This window comes from Etheostoma spectabile, chromosome 17 (genome assembly GCF_008692095.1).
Source record: "Etheostoma spectabile isolate EspeVRDwgs_2016 chromosome 17, UIUC_Espe_1.0, whole genome shotgun sequence".
Taxonomy (NCBI): Eukaryota; Metazoa; Chordata; class Actinopteri; order Perciformes; family Percidae; genus Etheostoma; species Etheostoma spectabile.
In genome coordinates this window covers 18,149,924-18,167,184 of record NC_045749.1, presented here as the reverse complement: position 1 = coordinate 18,167,184, position 17,261 = coordinate 18,149,924, and the positions used below count along the sequence as shown (strand labels likewise).

Here is a 17,261-nt window from a genome sequence, read left to right as displayed (position 1 = left end):
AGGTTACACCTGGCTGTTGATTTGATATAAGGGCGATTGCTGAACGTCTTTGCTCATTAAGATAATGTAATTAATAGTGGGTTTATTGTTATTATTTACTAGCATATATGATTCCTGTGCATTATGTATGGTAGCCTTTACATTGTTATTTATTTCTTTTTTTACCACCCCCCCATGTTTATACTGATGCTTGATTTAATAAAGCATCGACAGAGAGAAGTTGTCTCCGTCCGTGTTTTAACAGACACCCCCGGGCCGAAGTTGGATAACAGAATCAGCTTTAAATCCAGTCCTAATCTAGTCCTCACAAAGTTTAAAATAATTTTACTGGAGTTAGTTATTATTTTTGCGTCATCAATACCAAATTGAATCTAATTGGATGGGAATATACACAGACTTCTCACAAAATCACTCTTGAATTCATATCTTGCTACTCGGTCAGAATCTTATCAACCACGAGTCCCAGTCTCTGTCCCAATAAATAAGCTATATAGTTTAGGCCTATTGGCAGCCATTTAAAATATAGCCAATGGCATATAAAGAATAAAGAGCCTTTTTTCCATGCCCACTGTAGTTCCTCAGCGTGCTCTCTAGTAACCTCTGTCTGGTCCAGGTAGCTTTGTCATTCGCAAGGCTACTTTTACTTTTATTTTAAATTAAATTTCCAAGCCTCTACTTTGTTACTTTTACTTGAGTAAAGAAGTTAAACCAGTACTTCTACTTTTACCAGAGTATTTTTAACACAATTATCTGTACTTCCACTAGAGTACGGGAAGTGAGTACTTTTGCCATCTCTGTAAGCATCTCCTCTCCTCATCCCTCTGTGTATGCGAGCAAAACCGCAGCCTCAACGCCATTTTTGTGGGTCATGTCTTCCTAAGCAGCGGACGTTTCAGGCTGCAAGTCCGTTGTAGTGCAGCCTCCGTAGGCCTATGCTCGTGCCACAAGCAACAGCAGTGAGAGCTGTGGCTTGTTTCCCGTTATTTTTTTTTGGATCTGAAAGAAATGGGTGGAGAGAGACCCATCCTCCCTTCGTCGCTGTTCAACAAATGTGGTGTGGTGTGATGCCGCTATATGTGATGAAGTCCGTTTGTCAAGTTGATTATATGTTGGTTTATTGTACTTCACTTAGTGAGCCTTATTTTGAAACTTTCACTCAGCTGCGCTGTGTGATTACCTTGGGATGGCATTGTTGTAAGCCTATTCATAGTCAGACCTTTCGGGGTTTTTAAGTTCAGCCAGCAATTTGTTGTATTTTAGCAAATTGCTAAAAGCAGCAGAAAGGCAGAACTGAGTGCACTTCAATAGGTGTTTATTTATGCAAGTAATACCGCAAATCTAACTGTATTTACTCTTTGCCAGCTTCTCTTTTTCAGTTATGCAATATGTGAGAGGAGGTCAATTGAAGTACTGTATTTTGTGGACCAACAAGTACATTTTTTTCCCAAAAAACTGCAAAATGTAAACTTATGGTTTGCTGCAATTTGATTTACCATCGCTAAGTCTGCATATACGGCTTTTAGTTTACATTTACTGACGGCAGTATACTGTATGTCTCGATGTGTGAGTGTTAACTGGAGGCAAACTGTGTAGCTGTGCATAGGGAGAGAGAGCAAGCTTCATTAATAAAGGAGGTCCCAGAAGCTGCGTGAGAGCCTGCTGGGCAGCTCTCCTGTAAATCATGAGGGGACTCCCATGATGCTCTGAGGCTGAGCACAGGACTCAGGCTTATTCATTTTTATGAGCTGCCTCCAAGCTAAGCAGGGAATGCCTGTGGATTGTGAAGATGTTTCAGCAACACGGCCGGCCAGTGTGCGTTCTGTGTTAGCATGTGTGGTGTGCCAGTCAGTGTGACGTTTATCATCTCTCCATGTCTGTGTGCGAGTCTCTTGTTGTGTCTCTGATCTTGCCCTGGTGTGTGTGGTGGTTCTCTTAGGAGTAAAGGTGGAGCCTGCTGTGCTGCGTGAGTTTGTGGCGGTGGCAGACGGGCCCAGGCGTGGCGTGCTGCTGTTCCCGGAGATCTGCATTATGGAGCTGAAGCTACTCTCCACTGGCTCCCCAGATCTGGAGGTTTTGAGTCACGTGTTTCACAGCCTGCTGGGTGCTGTACACGCCAACCACCGTAATGCTGCCCTGCTCTATGACCAGGTCAGACTGACCCCTTCTTCTTCTTTCTACTACTCTTAACCGCCTGAGCATCATGTCTGTGTCTTACTTTTCTCCTCAACTGTGCTCGGAGTAGTAAGACTGACCCTTTGTTCTGGTCTAACAGGGAGGAGTCAAAACCATCCTGTCTGGCTTCCACAACATCCTCAGCCAAACAGACCCCTCCTTTACAGGTTTGTTATATATTCTGGCTTATATTTATCTGACACTGTTGGATATTATTCATTTGTCACATGTGTGAAAACATTGGGTACACTCAGTTTGCTGCGTTCCTAAGATAGATTTTTTTTTTCCTGCTGCTGACATTTTGACTGAGTCCTCAGGGTTCAAACATCATACTCATTCTGAATAATTGTAGATATTCCTGGGGAAATCTGTACCCAATGGATTGATTTCATACATAGAATTTGTTTTTATCTTAATTTGCATTGTAAGGTATTGCCATGTGTCTGTGTTTTTTTCTTTTGCTTTCATATATTTTTTTTTGCTGAGAGCAAAGCATGCAGTGATGCTGTTTTGGGTCGTGTTCGGGTGCATACCGAAGTGAATGAAAACTGTTTACGTAATCTGCTCTTCATTGGTCTACATTCAGATTGCCAGGCTGTGCTAGTGGAGCTGCTGGTTGCCATGGTGAGCCAGCAAATCACAGCGGAGGAACTGGCTCTATTGATTCGCCTCTTCTTGGAAAAGACCCCACCTACTGTAAATAGCAATCTCTATCAGTCACTCAGCAATGCGCAATGTCAGTTTATGTTCAGGGTGTTGACACTGATAGCTTATGCTCACACTGTCTGCACACTTCATTTTTCGGCAGGTACAAGATCGTGTTTGTAATCAGGGGTTAAAGTGAAATCTGGCAGGTGGGGGAAGCCTAAGACCCTATAAAGTGTTCTCAAATTTAAACTTTAAAGCAATGTTTAGACTTTAACGTTTCTTACTTTAACGTCTCTATCCACTGCACAGTACTTTTAAAACTTTGTTTTAAAGCTGGTTAACCTGTTATTCTCGTTATTTCCTTCTTCCAAAACATTGTTGAAGAATACCTGAAGCAATTGCCAGGAGTTGAATTTTCATTAAAACAAAATTATAACTGGTGTGTTAACTGCATGCCAAATTAATCAAAGTCCTTATGACCGGTTGTTGACAAGCACTTAAAATTAAATTGAAATTGAATAGTTTTTTTTCAACTGAGTCAAACGATAGACTGTTTATAAAGAGAGTCCGACGCAGTCAGTCCACATAAAACACACCGCAGTCAGTCCACATAAAACACACCGCAGTCAGTCCACATAAAACACACCGGGCTTCACTTGCAGCTAACTTAACAGTCATCAATGATGGCAAATATATATATATATATATATATATATATATGGAAAAAAACCCATATATAATATATATGAAAAATAGTGAAAAAACACTGGAATAGATATTTGACGCTATTTTAAACAAATGGGAAACACAGACGTATGAAGCTGATTAATTTACTTATTAATAGAAGGTGCTGGAACACCGTTCCGGACCATTCCAGCCCACTTTAACCACTTTTTCTAAGACACCCGTCCAGTCACACTCTCTTCTCGGTTCTTTAAATCTCATTAACACATACAGTAACACTCCCCTCAGCTTACTTTATTCTATATACAATTAACACCAATGAGTGCGGAACAGTTATGTTTCAACAACTTATTACCACAGGTCTGTGTTTAATTGGATTCCGGCAGCAGACATCATTAATAACCTGTGTTGAAGAAATAGGTTCCAAAAAGGGAAGAGAGGGGTTTATTTTTAACCATGTTAACATAGTGACGTGAACTGTTTTTTTGAATTCTTTTTGTACTGCTACCCAGGGATTCTGCATTCTATCAAGACTCTTAGGGTTATCATAGGTTTAACGCTGTTAAATAATTATAAATTATAAATAATTATAAATTATAAACCTAACCGCTGTTTTAGATGGATCAGACTATGAAAGCAATTAAACTGCTCAGCAGTGTGTTTATGTGATGTTTGGCTTTTTTATTCACTTAAGTGAGGGATCCAAACATACGTTAATTGTAAATATGCAGAGTAAGCACAGATTGTGTTTTCTTTATCAAATCAAAAAAAATCTTCACATTTACTTTGTTGCCTGCAGGAGATTTTACTTAAAGGCATCCTACAAATCGTAGAAGCCAACGTGAATATAGTACCTCTTCACTTCCTGACCTTTCCAATAATCGTCGGGGCTTCAACCCCAGGAGGGGTGTCCACTGGCTCCAGACCGAACGGCGCTGGCGGAGGGAAAAGTGTTGGTTCGCTCTGGAAGGGCAAACTGTCTCCTGGACGCAGGGAGGGGGATACCGAGCACCGACCAAGTCACCTCTGTTCTTCTCCCTGGCACATTGCTCCCCTCCACTTGCCCCTGGTAGGGCAGAACTGCTGGCCCCACATGGCTAGTGGCTTCAGTGCCTCTATGTGGCTGAGAGTGGCAGAGCTGGAGGAGAAGGATGGGGACAAAGACAAGGGTGAGACACAGATACTACACAAAGACCCTTTTATGACTTACTATAAGTCCATTTATATGAACTGGTTTTAAGAATCTTTCATTGTTGTTTTTCCAGAGAGTAACCCATCTGCAGCTGAGCCCCTCCATAGCTCGTCTCAGGCTGGGACGAGATTAGTAGAGGAAGGTCTCATTCATATTCTGTCCATGGGCTCCAAGGCACTGATGCTTCAAGTGTGGGCAGACTTCTCTGCAGGCTCTCTCACATTCAGGTGAGCTCCAGTGTAGACTACAGTCTCAAAGATGTGTCTGACGAATGTGTTACTCTTTCGTAATCTAAATAATTTATGGACCTTGAAGTATTGTAATGTGCTGTTCCCTCAGGATTTGTATAGACCCAAACGATGAGATAAAAGCAGGGCTGCTTGCACAGGCAGATTCTGGTGAGGAACTACTCGGAGCAGGCGAATGGCAGCACCTCGGCCTCACTTACACCCAGCATCCAGAGGGCAAGAAGAACATCCACGGCCGAGTGGTTGTCTGGGTGTGTGGCATCAGGTTAGGAATATTTGATAGCAAGCGTAATACTGTGGAAGTTTAGTTTTAAATCTAGCAAATGAGTGAACATTAACCTTCATTAAACTTGCTTTCCGTTCAAGGAAATGTGAGGTTTCCTTGGAATACACCCTACCAAGAAAGTCCAGTTTATCATCTGACAGTAACAAAACCTTCTGCATGTTGGGCCACTGTACACCGTCCTCCGAGGAGCTGTTGAAGCAGGGTGGCCGCTGGAGCATGGGCACTGTGCTTCTCTTTAATGGTAGGACCTCCTGTCTTCTTTATCCAACTGGAATCATGTGTCTGTAAGATCTCGTTGACACTTAATCCCAGTCAGTCACTCATTACCTGTTATTATCTTACCACATGCATAGTGCAGTCTGTTATAATCCTTTATACAATTTGATCTGTTCCACCTCAGTGCTGCTCCCTGGCGGTACACTAATTACCAACTTCTCTCTAATAAGCGTTATGTACTGTGAATAAATATACTGTTCATACATATACAGTAATGGTTTGTGTTGCAGTTATATTTTAAAACCAGTCCAGTGGGTGTTGCTGGTGTGATGTGGTGGTTGCTGTAGATTCTCAGCATTCACTCGGAAGGCTAACTGAATTCTTCTCCAATGGACTGTGAATGGCTTGCCTTGAAAACAAGAAATAAAACGTCAAGGTGTCAAGGGTCTCGCTTTGCGTCACTTCATATGTTATTACGTTATGGGTTATTTGTAATACAGAGAGAGAGAGAGAGAGAGAGAGGGAGAGGGAGAGGGAGAGATGTCTTTTTTTGTCAACGATATTGCATCACAACAGTTTAATGACGACGGGCTCGTCTAGTCTCTCGTGCAATGTCCATGTAAGCAATCCACTGTTTCTAGGGGGAAAGCGGAGAAAAGTTTGTTAACGTTATATCTAGTATTCATGTAATGCAAAAAGTCAAAGCCGTTGAACCTCCCCCCAATGCTGTACAGAGCGTTGTCAACTTTTTTTTTTTAATTGCTGCAGTCAACCTAAGGGAAAGACTGTTAAATACATTAATGTTTTCGGTGTTGTGTAGAATTTTGTTCCCCCTTCAAGTACTATGTTGTGATTGTAGTAATCTATTAGCTGTATAAATATATTGGGCAGGTTTTTGTGAGGGAGATATATTCTGTACGTTATAAGCGTAACTTTACAGGGACCCTTGTAATAGGCATATGATTTTTTTTTTTACGTAATAAGTTATACATGGGGAAAGTTAGAGGCACACTTACAGTTGCAGTGTTCCTCTATGCTATCCGCTCATGCTCCAGGAAAGTGAAAAAACGTCCAGTTTGGTACGTCCAGCAATCGTAATGTAATATTGGATGTAACATTGGAAGCAGGAAAAAGTGTACTGGCGTCTAAGCCTCCCCCCACTGTTGTGTTCATATTATGTTCATTTTGAGGTTGATAATTGTATTTAGAGGATATATAAGAATAGGTTTACATGGTTTAATTTAAAAAAAACACCATATTTTTGTTGTATTGCACATTGCTGCAGCTCCTCTTTTCACCCTATGTGTTGAGCTATCTGTTTTAGCTACATGGTGAGGCATCTTACTTCTGTTCCATCTTTGTTGGGAGTTGCACATGCGCAGTAGGTAGGTAAGGACTACTAGCCAGTCAGAAGCAGAGTATAACAGAGTGCCACGCTAGCAGCTAGACGATCATTATAACTTGTGTAACAAAGTGACGCACGTTTGATACTGAAGTAAAGGCTGGACAACAATAGAGCTGTTAGGAGAAGTTTGTGAACAGTGTTTTCTCTGGAAGATGGTACGTCCCTTTAGGGGGAAATTTGGGCTTTTTAATTTTGTAAACCTAGAATGTGCACAAAAAAGATATATAACACAATAAAGGAAAGGGAAGAAGCCAAAAAGCACAATATGTGCACTTTAGGCGTTCTGCAGGTGACGTCTGCCTGTGACGTGCAGGTTACCTTGCCCCCAAAGACAGACAGACAGGCAGGCGCACACACACACACGCACACACATGCACGCATGCACGCACGCACACACAGAGACATCTCACTTCATTAGGTAAGATTAATCATTTACTTGTGAGGTTGATTTAGGGTTCATGTTGGATGTCTTACAATTCTGTTTTCCGGATTCCATAATAACAGCAATTTGCAGTGTTTGTCTCATTAGGAGAGTAAATGTAACTCTGTTTACCTCCGTATTTCAGGATGCAGAATAGGATCTGAGGAGGCCTTCTACCTGTACACCAGTGGGCCTGACCTCACCTCGATCATGCCCTGTAAATATGGCAAGCCCAGTGGGACAGTCTCCAAATTTGTCACTCTGGAAGGCCTAAAGTGTGAGCATGTACGAGAGCTTCTGATGAAAAATACAGATGTGGACACAACGGCTTTGGTTGTAAGTTCTTAACATGAAGCATTAACTCAACATCCAAATCACAACACATTAAACATGCTCTTATAAAATAGTCTAAATAAATGTTTTATTGTCACTGTTGTTTCACCCAATTTCTGCATGTCAAAACACTGCTGTTTAACCTGTACTTTGTGATTTAAGTGCTCTGAAATTAAATCCCTCCTATGTCTCATTTATTGTTTCATTTCACGGTGTATGAGTAATGTGCTGTTCCAATTAGCTTTCATTAATGATACTGCACGGTAGGTAGTATTTTTTTTCCCAAATGGAAAAAACTATTAAAGTTAAGCTACTTCAGTCGAGACTGAAAATACATTTTCTCCCATTAATTAAAACAAGAAAGGAGTAAGTAAGAAGAAAAAATGATTTTCTCTCTACATTTTTATAATTTCTTACCAAATGCTCTTGCCAAATCTAATCCAGGTCTAAATCCATGCAAGAAATTATAGCTCCAAACCAGCTGGGGCTTATTGAATTACAACTAAAAGTGCTATAAAATGTACTACAGTGAATACCTAAAGCTGTCAATAATTAAAAGTTACAGGATGAAAGTTTTGCCTGAAAATGATTTATTGTGTTTCTGTGTAGGAGAGCTTGGCAGTAGTGTATGCTCCCAGCAGTCCTAGAGTATACACCATCTATGAGCCTGTAATCAGACTGAAGGGCCAGGCCAAGACTGTGGTCACCCAGCGGCCGTTCAGCTCCAAGGAAGTGCAGAGTGTTTCCCTGGAGCCCAACTCTCTCAGAACTCTGCTCCCTACTGAAACACATGGCCTGCAGAGCGTCTTGCACAAAATCGGAGGAACAGGAAATTTTGTCTTCCTCTTTGCACAGGTAGGATGGGGCACATTTTTAATGGAGCTCTATCTTCGTGAGAGATATTTCTGGAATACTTTAGGTCTGGAGATCTTCAGAGAGGGAAAAGTGGCAGCTGGATTTAGTAAACCATAGCAATGTAGAAGAATGTTTATCATAACGTCACATGTTGCCTCAACTTCTGCTTGTCACCTCTTTTTCTAACACACCTTTGCATCTTTTTTGAGACGACAAACATCACAGTCATAAACACTTTGTCATAGAAAAGAGAGCTTTTTAATTATTAAAATTTACAGCCAACTATTTTGATTATCGAATAATTATTCGTCATTTTTCATGCACAAATGCCACATATTTAATGATTCCAATGCTTCTGAAATCTGAGAATTTTTTGTTTTTTCCTTGTCTTAACATTATAGTAAATGTAATCACCTTGGGCTCTTGGAAATTATGGTTGGCATTTCTCACTGATTTGATGTTTTATATACCAAACATATAAATCACAGATTCATTAATTATGAAAATTATCATTAGTTGCAGAAACCCATTTAAATTTGAAGTCTTTATGCTGCTTCATACTAATATTTACGACTAGCACCGAAAGAACATGTATTTCTAAGCCCAAAAAAATTAATGACAAAGATTTAGTAATTTGTAAAAGTATATTTAAGGCAAAATATTTCCTCATGTTCAAACTATTAATTATGTCCGTTACAGGCCTCCTCCCTGTGTAGGCTGAGGGAAGTCACATTGGTTTTGTTGCACTTGTTACTACTTGCCAATACGGACCGTAGTTTATTGGCACTTTTATAGATGAAGTCTGATATTCGTTTCATATTGGACTTGCTGTGTGCCTTTTTGTGAGAACACAATAACTGTAGCAGGGACAGTGTGAAATAATGTTTTAGAACTCCATCTGCAGGCCTGCATTGTTCACATTCATGCATTTGTTTTGTCCCTCATGTCTGGGTCTGCGCTGTCCAGACGGTGGAGCTGAGTGACTGTGAGAAGACCCAGGCTCTGGCCCTGAGGGTGCTGCTGTCTTTGTCCAAGTTTAACCAACACCGCATCCATGAAATGGACTGTTACCATGGATACTCAATGATCCACCAGGTCCTCATCAAGTCTAAATGCATTGTGGGATATCATATGCTGAAAGTGAGTCACACCATGAACTGTGCTATCTTCTATTCCCACAACCTCTGCTGATTTGTGCAGGAAAACATATTCACCGGCACTTGTAGGTCTTTTTAAAAAAGATTTTTACCAGGAGTCCGATCCAGCCCAGCACACTGGTGCCTCTCTGAGCCGGTGTTGGTGACTCTGCTGTTACTTGACCCTCTGGCTGTGTCTGTAATTGATCTGTGTGATGGCTGTGCACTGAATTGGATTCTGTCTGACTTGATGAAACACTGAGCTCCAGCAGAGTCACACAGCCCCACTGATTGCCTCTGTCACTTTAGGCTTACACATACTACAGTATATTGTATAGTGCAGAACTGCACTGATTAGTGACATTCTATATAATCAATATATTGACTTAACTATTCTTATATTAAAAGGAGCATGATGTATTACAGTTGTTGGATTTATTTTCACTTGTACTTGTCTATTAATGCTGAAAAACTGCCACTTTCTATCTTACCTCAGTCTACCCGGGTTGCAAAGGACTGTAAGATGTATTTCCACTGCAGTGAAGCTGGTTACAAATGATAGACTGATCAATACAGACAGGGCAGTTCAGGGAGTAAATGGTAGTGGTTTTGACGGAGTGATACGCAATCAAAAAAAATGTAATGGAGAATTTATTTATTGACTCCTTGTGTCTGTAATTTGGTTTGTGGAGAGAGTGATTATTAGAGAGCCTTATTCTGTACTTCTAGACTTTACTGGATGGATGTTGCAGTGCACCCATCCTCATCCTGGGGGACGATGGGCAGTTCCGTTTGGACGCTGAGTCCATCGCTGTGGTGCAGGATATTGGGCTTCTCTCAGACGTCTTATTGGACTGGAAGATCTGGGCCAAGGCTGAGGTAAACACACATACATCACAGGATCATTCATTACATTAAATGTTTTTTATCGAAAGCGACTTACAATTGCTATATATGTTAGAGGTTGCACGCCTAATGTGTCTTCCTCTTCATTGTCATTCACTCTCTTGTTTCTGTCAGTGTGGAGTGTGGGAAACACTGCTTGCTGCCTTAGAGATCCTCATCAGGGTGCACCACCCTTATCAGGTCTATAACATCCGTCAGCTCCTCAAGGCTGAGGTAGTGCACCGCTTCCTGCTCACCTGCCAGGTGTTACAGGTAGGTCACAAAGCTACTGTAACAATAACCTTTATCCTTTCAGAGACTGTTACTGACCACATTATGTTTGTCTTAAGGAACATCGGGACGAGCATCTGACTGCCATCCCGCAGGAAGTCTGTATGTCATTTGTCAAAATCATCCAGGAGGTACTTGGGTCTCCCCCAGATATGGACCTGCTAAAACTGATCTACAACTTCCTGCTGGCTGTTCACCCACCAACCAACACCTACGTCTGCCACACTCCATCCAGCTTCTACTTCTCACTACACATAGGTGAGGAAGCAGTGAAAGCAGCACCTCTGTATCAAAGTGCCATTAATGTAATGCACTGAGTTCCTTTGATGCCTCTTATTTGTCAGATGGGAAGCTGTACCAGGAGAAGGTGCAGTCCATTATGTATCTGAGACACTCCAACAGTGGAGGGAAGTCTGCCAGCAGCTCTGTGGTGTCACTCTCCCCAACTGTCTTCACTGAGGCTCCCTATGCAGGTACAGCTGTTTCATCTGTATTACTCTAAGTACTCCAAGGCATCCTACACAGTGAATACAAACCTTCAGTTTATTGCTTTTGAAGGACATTATAAATAGGGAGATCAGCTGTGTGTGTGTGTGTGTGTGTGTGTGTGTGTGTGTGTGTGTGTGTGTGTGTGTGTGTGTGTTGTTTTTGTGTGTGTGTGTGTGTGGTGTGTGTGTGTTGTGGGTGTGTGTGTCCGAGCAGAAAAATTAGTTTAGAAATGTTTAGAGCTGTATCAGCCCTGTTTTCTCTCTGTGGTTTAGTCACCAGAGTTTTATTTTAAGTACCTAACGGAAACACCATTACTTCTAGGAAAAGCTGATGCATGTGGGTTAGCTCATTATGTGTTTGAAACTTCTATTCTTTGTTGTTTTGCTTTCCAAAAGCTTTAATCTAACTGCTGCTCTTAACAGTAGTAAAAGTGTCCAGGTCTCCCTCGGAAATTAGATTTCAATTTCAAGGGACTTCCTGGTTAAATAAAGGTTAAATTAAAAAAAATTAAAAATAAACATTAGTAGTAGGAGCCCCTTTTTATTAAACATCTTATATCTTTTAAACTATGCTATTTTACCTATTCAATCTGAGCCTTTAGTTTTCTACTCTGTTTTTCAATTATGCGCCTCTCTTGTCATCATAAGCCTGCTTTTTGAATTTTGTTCTTTTTTATTTGTTATAAAGCACCCTATGACTTTAGAAAAGGGCTGTATAAATGAAAAACATTTGGCTTTGATACTTGCAACAATACATTCAAATTAAACAGAACTGACATATTGCGCTATGGCACGCAGTTAAATGTACAATGTTGTCATGTTATCCATCACAGCCTCAAGTCGATCAATATTACTTTTTTAAACTGCAAGTGTGTGCATACAAATAAGGCGCTTTGAAGCTTTCAGTTAGAAGTCTAATAACTTACAAGTGCTGAATCATTTTGTTCTTTTATCCAGGCCATGTGCACGGTCCTTCCCCTCAACATGGAGGTGATGATCAGTCGTTACGCCCACCCAGTCTGGCCCCATCTCCGTACTCCTCCCCTTTACTTACACCTCGACTTGGACACGGTAGCTCAAATGAGGCAGGTGAGGGTGACGGGGTTTTCCTCCCCACACTGCAGGGTCTTGGCAGCACAGAGACACTCAAGAAGGGCGGAGGTGACGAGCAGCTCCTGAGCAGCTGTGAATCAGCCAAGACAATTTGTGATTCTAAGGACATAGGGGAGGGAGGAGCCCTGCACGCTCCTTCCATCAGTGTGGAGGAGGAGCGGGACGAGATGGCAGAGGTGGACAGCCTAGCAGAAGGCAGTGTTGGGGTGGCAGAGTCTGAGGACAGGTTTGAATGGGCCAGTGATGAGGTGCCGCGCCGCCCCGACAGCCTGAAAGGAATTCAGTCCTTCCAGAGGAGCCACAGCAACCTGGCCAGTCTGGGCCTGGCGTTCCCAGCTCCAAACGGCTCGTTGGCCATTGGCCGCTGGCCCAGTTCGGCTGACCGAGGCTCCGTGCCTGAAGACTGGGAGAGCTACACCTACTCTCCTGGCTACGAGAGGGCGAACAGCAAGGCTGATTCCAATGAAAGGTATGCTGTAATTGTACCCTTTCACAAGGCATGCTTGGTTGAGGGTCACATACAGTATTACTGTATGTCAAGAAAATACTCTCAGTATGTTCTAATGTGACTGAATGCTCAATATCACTACTAATTATAATATTTATTAAGTCAGCCCACATTAAACCTTGGCCAATTTATAAATGACTAACAGTGAATACTAATGGTCTCTTTCAACATTTTATCTACATGTTCATGTGGGTTTGGTTCTGGTATAAAACTTTATCACTCTGCTTGATAAACACAAGCTGTGTAGGGATTCACATAATGTAAATGCAGCATTTGGTTATGGGAATAATCCTTAGCCAACTTTGGAATTGAAAGTGATTTGTACTGCAATTACAGGTTTACTTCTACTTGCCAGCCCACTGCTGTCTTAAGCAATAAGAAACAATTAAAATAGATATTCTATCTAATCCTCAAAGTCAAAGTCAAAGTCAGCTTTATTGTCAATTTCTTCACATGTCAAAACATACAAAGAAATCGAAATTGCGTTTCCCTCTATCCCACGGTGACAACAAGACATTTTAACCAATTTGGTCCACAGACAAACATAACATTCAAGTAAACAGTATAAAAAGTAAAAATAAGAAGATATGTACAATGAGGAAAATCCTGTTTTCTAACCAACGATGTCTGACATTAAGACATCTGATTTGATTTGTTGAATAAATTCAAGCTGTCCAAAAAAACCTTTAAAGAAATGTAATAACTAAAAAAGGTTCAATTCAAATTGGGAGGTGACTGTTTTGTATTCAGATGCTTTAACTTGCAGTATGAAGGAAAATGGATAAGTTCAACAATGTATCTTTACTGATGTGCAACTGGTTGTTGTGTGTTCATTGACAAATAGCTTCTCTTCTGACTGTTAAGTTTTTAAGTTTAACACCGGGGTGCAAAATATTCACTCTCAGTTATTAAATCAGCTTCATATAGCACTGTGCTGTGGGCAGCATTATTTTAACAGAAATGTATTCGCTGAAAGACACCGACAACCTAATAGCTTTCTCAATTCTGGCTGTGCTGATTTATGAAAATACCTCATTTGAACAGTCAGGCTCTTTACTTAGTTGCATACAAAATACAACAACTGCGTGCGTGCGTGCGTGCGTGCGTGCGTGCGTGCGTGCGTGCGTGCGTGCGTGCGTGCGTGCGTGCGTGCGTGCGTGCGTGCGTGCGTGCGTGCGTGCGTGTGTGTGAGAAAATGTCATTTTGAGCACTGATAGAAGAAATTTGGCCAGCTGTTCATGCACAGTAATTCAACACTAAAGTCTAAGCTGTGTTTCTCAGGTCCAGCACTGAGGACTGTCTGGTGCTGATCTGCTGTGGACTCTATGATCTTCTGCGGGGCATCTTGCTGCTGTTGCCTGACCTCATGCTTGAGGAGGTGATGGACAAGCTCATCCAGCCAGAGGCCCTCATTGTCCTGGTCAACCACTCATCGCCTCTCATCCAGCAAGGCGTCATGAAGGTTGGTTCACTATCCTCTTTGATGAGAAGCCTGTTGATCTGATTTAGCACCAGGAGTCAAACTTTACTGCAGTCATGGTGCCGGTAGATAACACACAGTAGTACCTCCCAATTAGAAATGTTTTAGCTCATTACCATTCTTTAAAGTCACATTGATATATTTGTTTTACATCTTAGAAGAGTTTAAGGCAGATTTTGTTTCCTTTTTTAACGGAGCCAGGCTAGCTGCTTCCTTCCGTTTTCAGTCTTTATGCTAAGCTAACCGGATGCTGGCAGTATTTATCATATAGACATAAGAGTGGTATCAGACTTCTCATCTCACTCTCAGGGTGAGAGCAAATAAGCACCCAAAAATGTAAAACTATTCCGTACATCGTCTCTGTGTTATACATTTTTTCCCCTGTGCCAACGTGTTAGCAAATAATAACAATATTTTGCCATTGTTGAGTGTAACCTTTCTGTTACTGCATATTATTTTGCCCCTCTCTCCTAGCTGCTAGATGCATATTTCAGCAGAGCCCTTAAGGAGCAGAAGGAGAGGTTTCTGAAGAACCACGGCTTCTCGCTGCTCGCCAACCAGCTGTACATTCACCAGGGCAGCCAGGGGCTCCTCGAATGCTTCCTGGAGATGCTGTTTGGACGGCTGGTGGGCCTAGAGGAAGAGTGAGTCCAGGGACAATACAGTTGTCGAGCCACATCGTCCAATGCTTTATCTTAGAACATTATGCATAGGATTGTCTAGTGTATGAATAAATGTGTTTGATGCACACATATTTATGCACGCTATACTATTTTTCTTTTGTGTATTTCTTTCCAGTCTGGATCTGGACGAAATGGAAAATATCTCACCCTTTAGAAGGCGCTGTATCATCCCAGTGTTGGGACTCATTGAGAACTCCCTTTATGAGAACTCCTTGGTGCACAACATCCTTTGTATGCTGCTGCAGCTCCTCAACGCCTGCCCCAAGCTGGCAGACATCCTGCTAGACCACGGGCTGCTCTACGTGCTCTTTAACACCCTCTCCACCCTCAATGGCATGGAGAATGGGTACGGTTGCCAGAACAGAGGACGATTCATTCAAACACCTCCATTGGTTCATGGGTTTTGTCTTGAACCTTTGAGCCATGAATTGAATCATCAATCCTCTCACAGTTGATTGATCTGGCATATACGAGTGGTAGACTCACAGCAGACCTGTGCTTCATATTTTCTTGCTTTTCTTTTCCTTCCTCTGCAGTATTCCCCTGAATGACTACAAGCTCCTGGTGTGTGACATCCAGCAGCTGTTAGTAGCTGTGACAATCCACTCGTGCAGCTCTTCGGGGTCCCAGTACTTTCGCATCATTGAAGACCTCATTACCTTGCTGGGTTTCATGCAGACCAGCAAGATGCGTCGCACACAGGGTGAGGGCTGTATTTCTGAAATTCAATACACATGCAAAAATACATCAGTGTTGCCATCTACTATGCTCTGCAGTTCTGGATGATATCAAGCTGTCAAGCTCTGCTGCAGAAAGAAACTGGGCTGTCACTTCATTATCTACAACTGCAGAGTGGAAACTCATTTAAGAAAAAAACTATAATTTGAGATGTATATCTCACATCTCCATCTTCCCACTAAATAGTTTTCTCATTTTTTCTTAAATTTGTTCTCTGAAAAGTATCTCTCTCATCTCTTATTTCTTTTCAATTTTTTGAAATGATATAATCATTCTGTGATCACAGAAATATTACAAAGACATATGGGTCTGTACATGGCAGCCTTTGGTTGTTTGTCATTTTAGTAATTATTCTCGACTGTATCACTGCCCTCATTGGGCCAAATTGATAAATGTCACCAGTTTGTGATGAGGTGCGTGTTTGTGAGATTTGATCAATAGCATGATCAACTACCCCAAAGTGCCATGTAAGGATTTCTTCCCACACTTTCTTTCTTCTTGTTACCCAAGACTGAAAAGAAGAATTTAAAGGTCCCATGACATGGTGCTCTTTGGATGCTTTTATATAGACCTTAGTTGTCCCCTAATACCATATCTGAAGTCTATTTCCAAAAATGCAGCCTTAGTGCAGAATTACAGCCACTAGAGCCAGTCCCACAATGAGCTTTCCTTAGTATGTGCCATTTCTGAGTCTGTAGCTTTTGGGGGTGGGTGGCCTTGACACTTTGCTCATTTGAAAGCCTTGATGTCTCTCTCTCATGGATGGGCCAAATTACCAGTAGAGCAGGATACCCAGGGCTCGGTTTACACCTATCGCCATGTCTAGCCACTGGGGGAACACATATTAATGTTAAAAAAACTCAAAGGAAAATTTTCATGCCATGGGACTTTTAAAATCATCTGATTAAAACATCACAAATTTTGTCTGTATTTACATTAGTCAACCTGAAAAATGAGAAAATATTACCACAGCTGTCAATCCTGTGTCATTGCAAGGCATCATTCATGTCACAAATCAAATTGTGCATGTGATTATTGCATGAAGCTAACTTCTATCATGACAAGTTCATTGTCTCTGATTGTTATTTTTTTCCCAGAGATGGCTGTGGCTTTGCAGTTCCGTGTCCTTCAGTCAGCGATTGAGTTCATAAAGACGACAGCCAATCAGGAACCTCGGAAGCTGAGCAGCTCTGTTAATACACCAAGCTCTCCACATCACGCCATCTATCAGAAGCGCAAGAGCATCGCGGGTGAGTATTTATAACTAATGCAATAGCAGAAATCTGGTGTGCGGTCAATGTGGAATTGACTACCATGTGTTTTCAGGCATTTCACTTCTCCACCCTCACCTGTCTGTTTATTGATCCTCTCCTCATCCCCATCTGAAGGTTCCATTGCCATTAAGGATTCCATTATTCCCCGCATTCCCAGACAGCACTACTGCTCCTATGGCCAGATACCCCTCTCCCCTCCCTTCAG

General features: G+C 41.7%; 1 protein-coding gene across 2 annotated transcripts in view; it reads left to right on the top strand.

The window, feature by feature from the left end:
• The window catches only part of lyst (lysosomal trafficking regulator), a 67,942-nt gene that overhangs the window by 35,574 nt on the left and 15,107 nt on the right, over positions 1-17,261 (top strand). Inside the window, exons 10-29 of one of the 2 annotated variants that reach the window (XM_032542112.1) lie at positions 1,937-2,148; positions 2,273-2,339; positions 2,759-2,868; positions 4,304-4,673; positions 4,770-4,923; positions 5,036-5,209; positions 5,311-5,471; positions 7,418-7,608; positions 8,215-8,460; positions 9,427-9,600; positions 10,326-10,475; positions 10,617-10,754; positions 10,835-11,030; positions 11,117-11,245; positions 12,218-12,842; positions 14,163-14,343; positions 14,836-15,005; positions 15,160-15,390; positions 15,581-15,747; positions 16,880-17,032. In XM_032542112.1, coding sequence (XP_032398003.1) covers positions 1,937-2,148; positions 2,273-2,339; positions 2,759-2,868; positions 4,304-4,673; positions 4,770-4,923; positions 5,036-5,209; positions 5,311-5,471; positions 7,418-7,608; positions 8,215-8,460; positions 9,427-9,600; positions 10,326-10,475; positions 10,617-10,754; positions 10,835-11,030; positions 11,117-11,245; positions 12,218-12,842; positions 14,163-14,343; positions 14,836-15,005; positions 15,160-15,390; positions 15,581-15,747; positions 16,880-17,032 — 3,999 coding nt within the window. Of the gene's footprint in view, positions 1-1,936; positions 2,149-2,272; positions 2,340-2,758; positions 2,869-4,303; positions 4,674-4,769; positions 4,924-5,035; positions 5,210-5,310; positions 5,472-7,417; positions 7,609-8,214; positions 8,461-9,426; positions 9,601-10,325; positions 10,476-10,616; positions 10,755-10,831; positions 11,031-11,116; positions 11,246-12,217; positions 12,843-14,162; positions 14,344-14,835; positions 15,006-15,159; positions 15,391-15,580; positions 15,748-16,879; positions 17,033-17,261 lie in introns of both variants that reach the window. The other variant, XM_032542111.1, reaches the window with a different exon arrangement.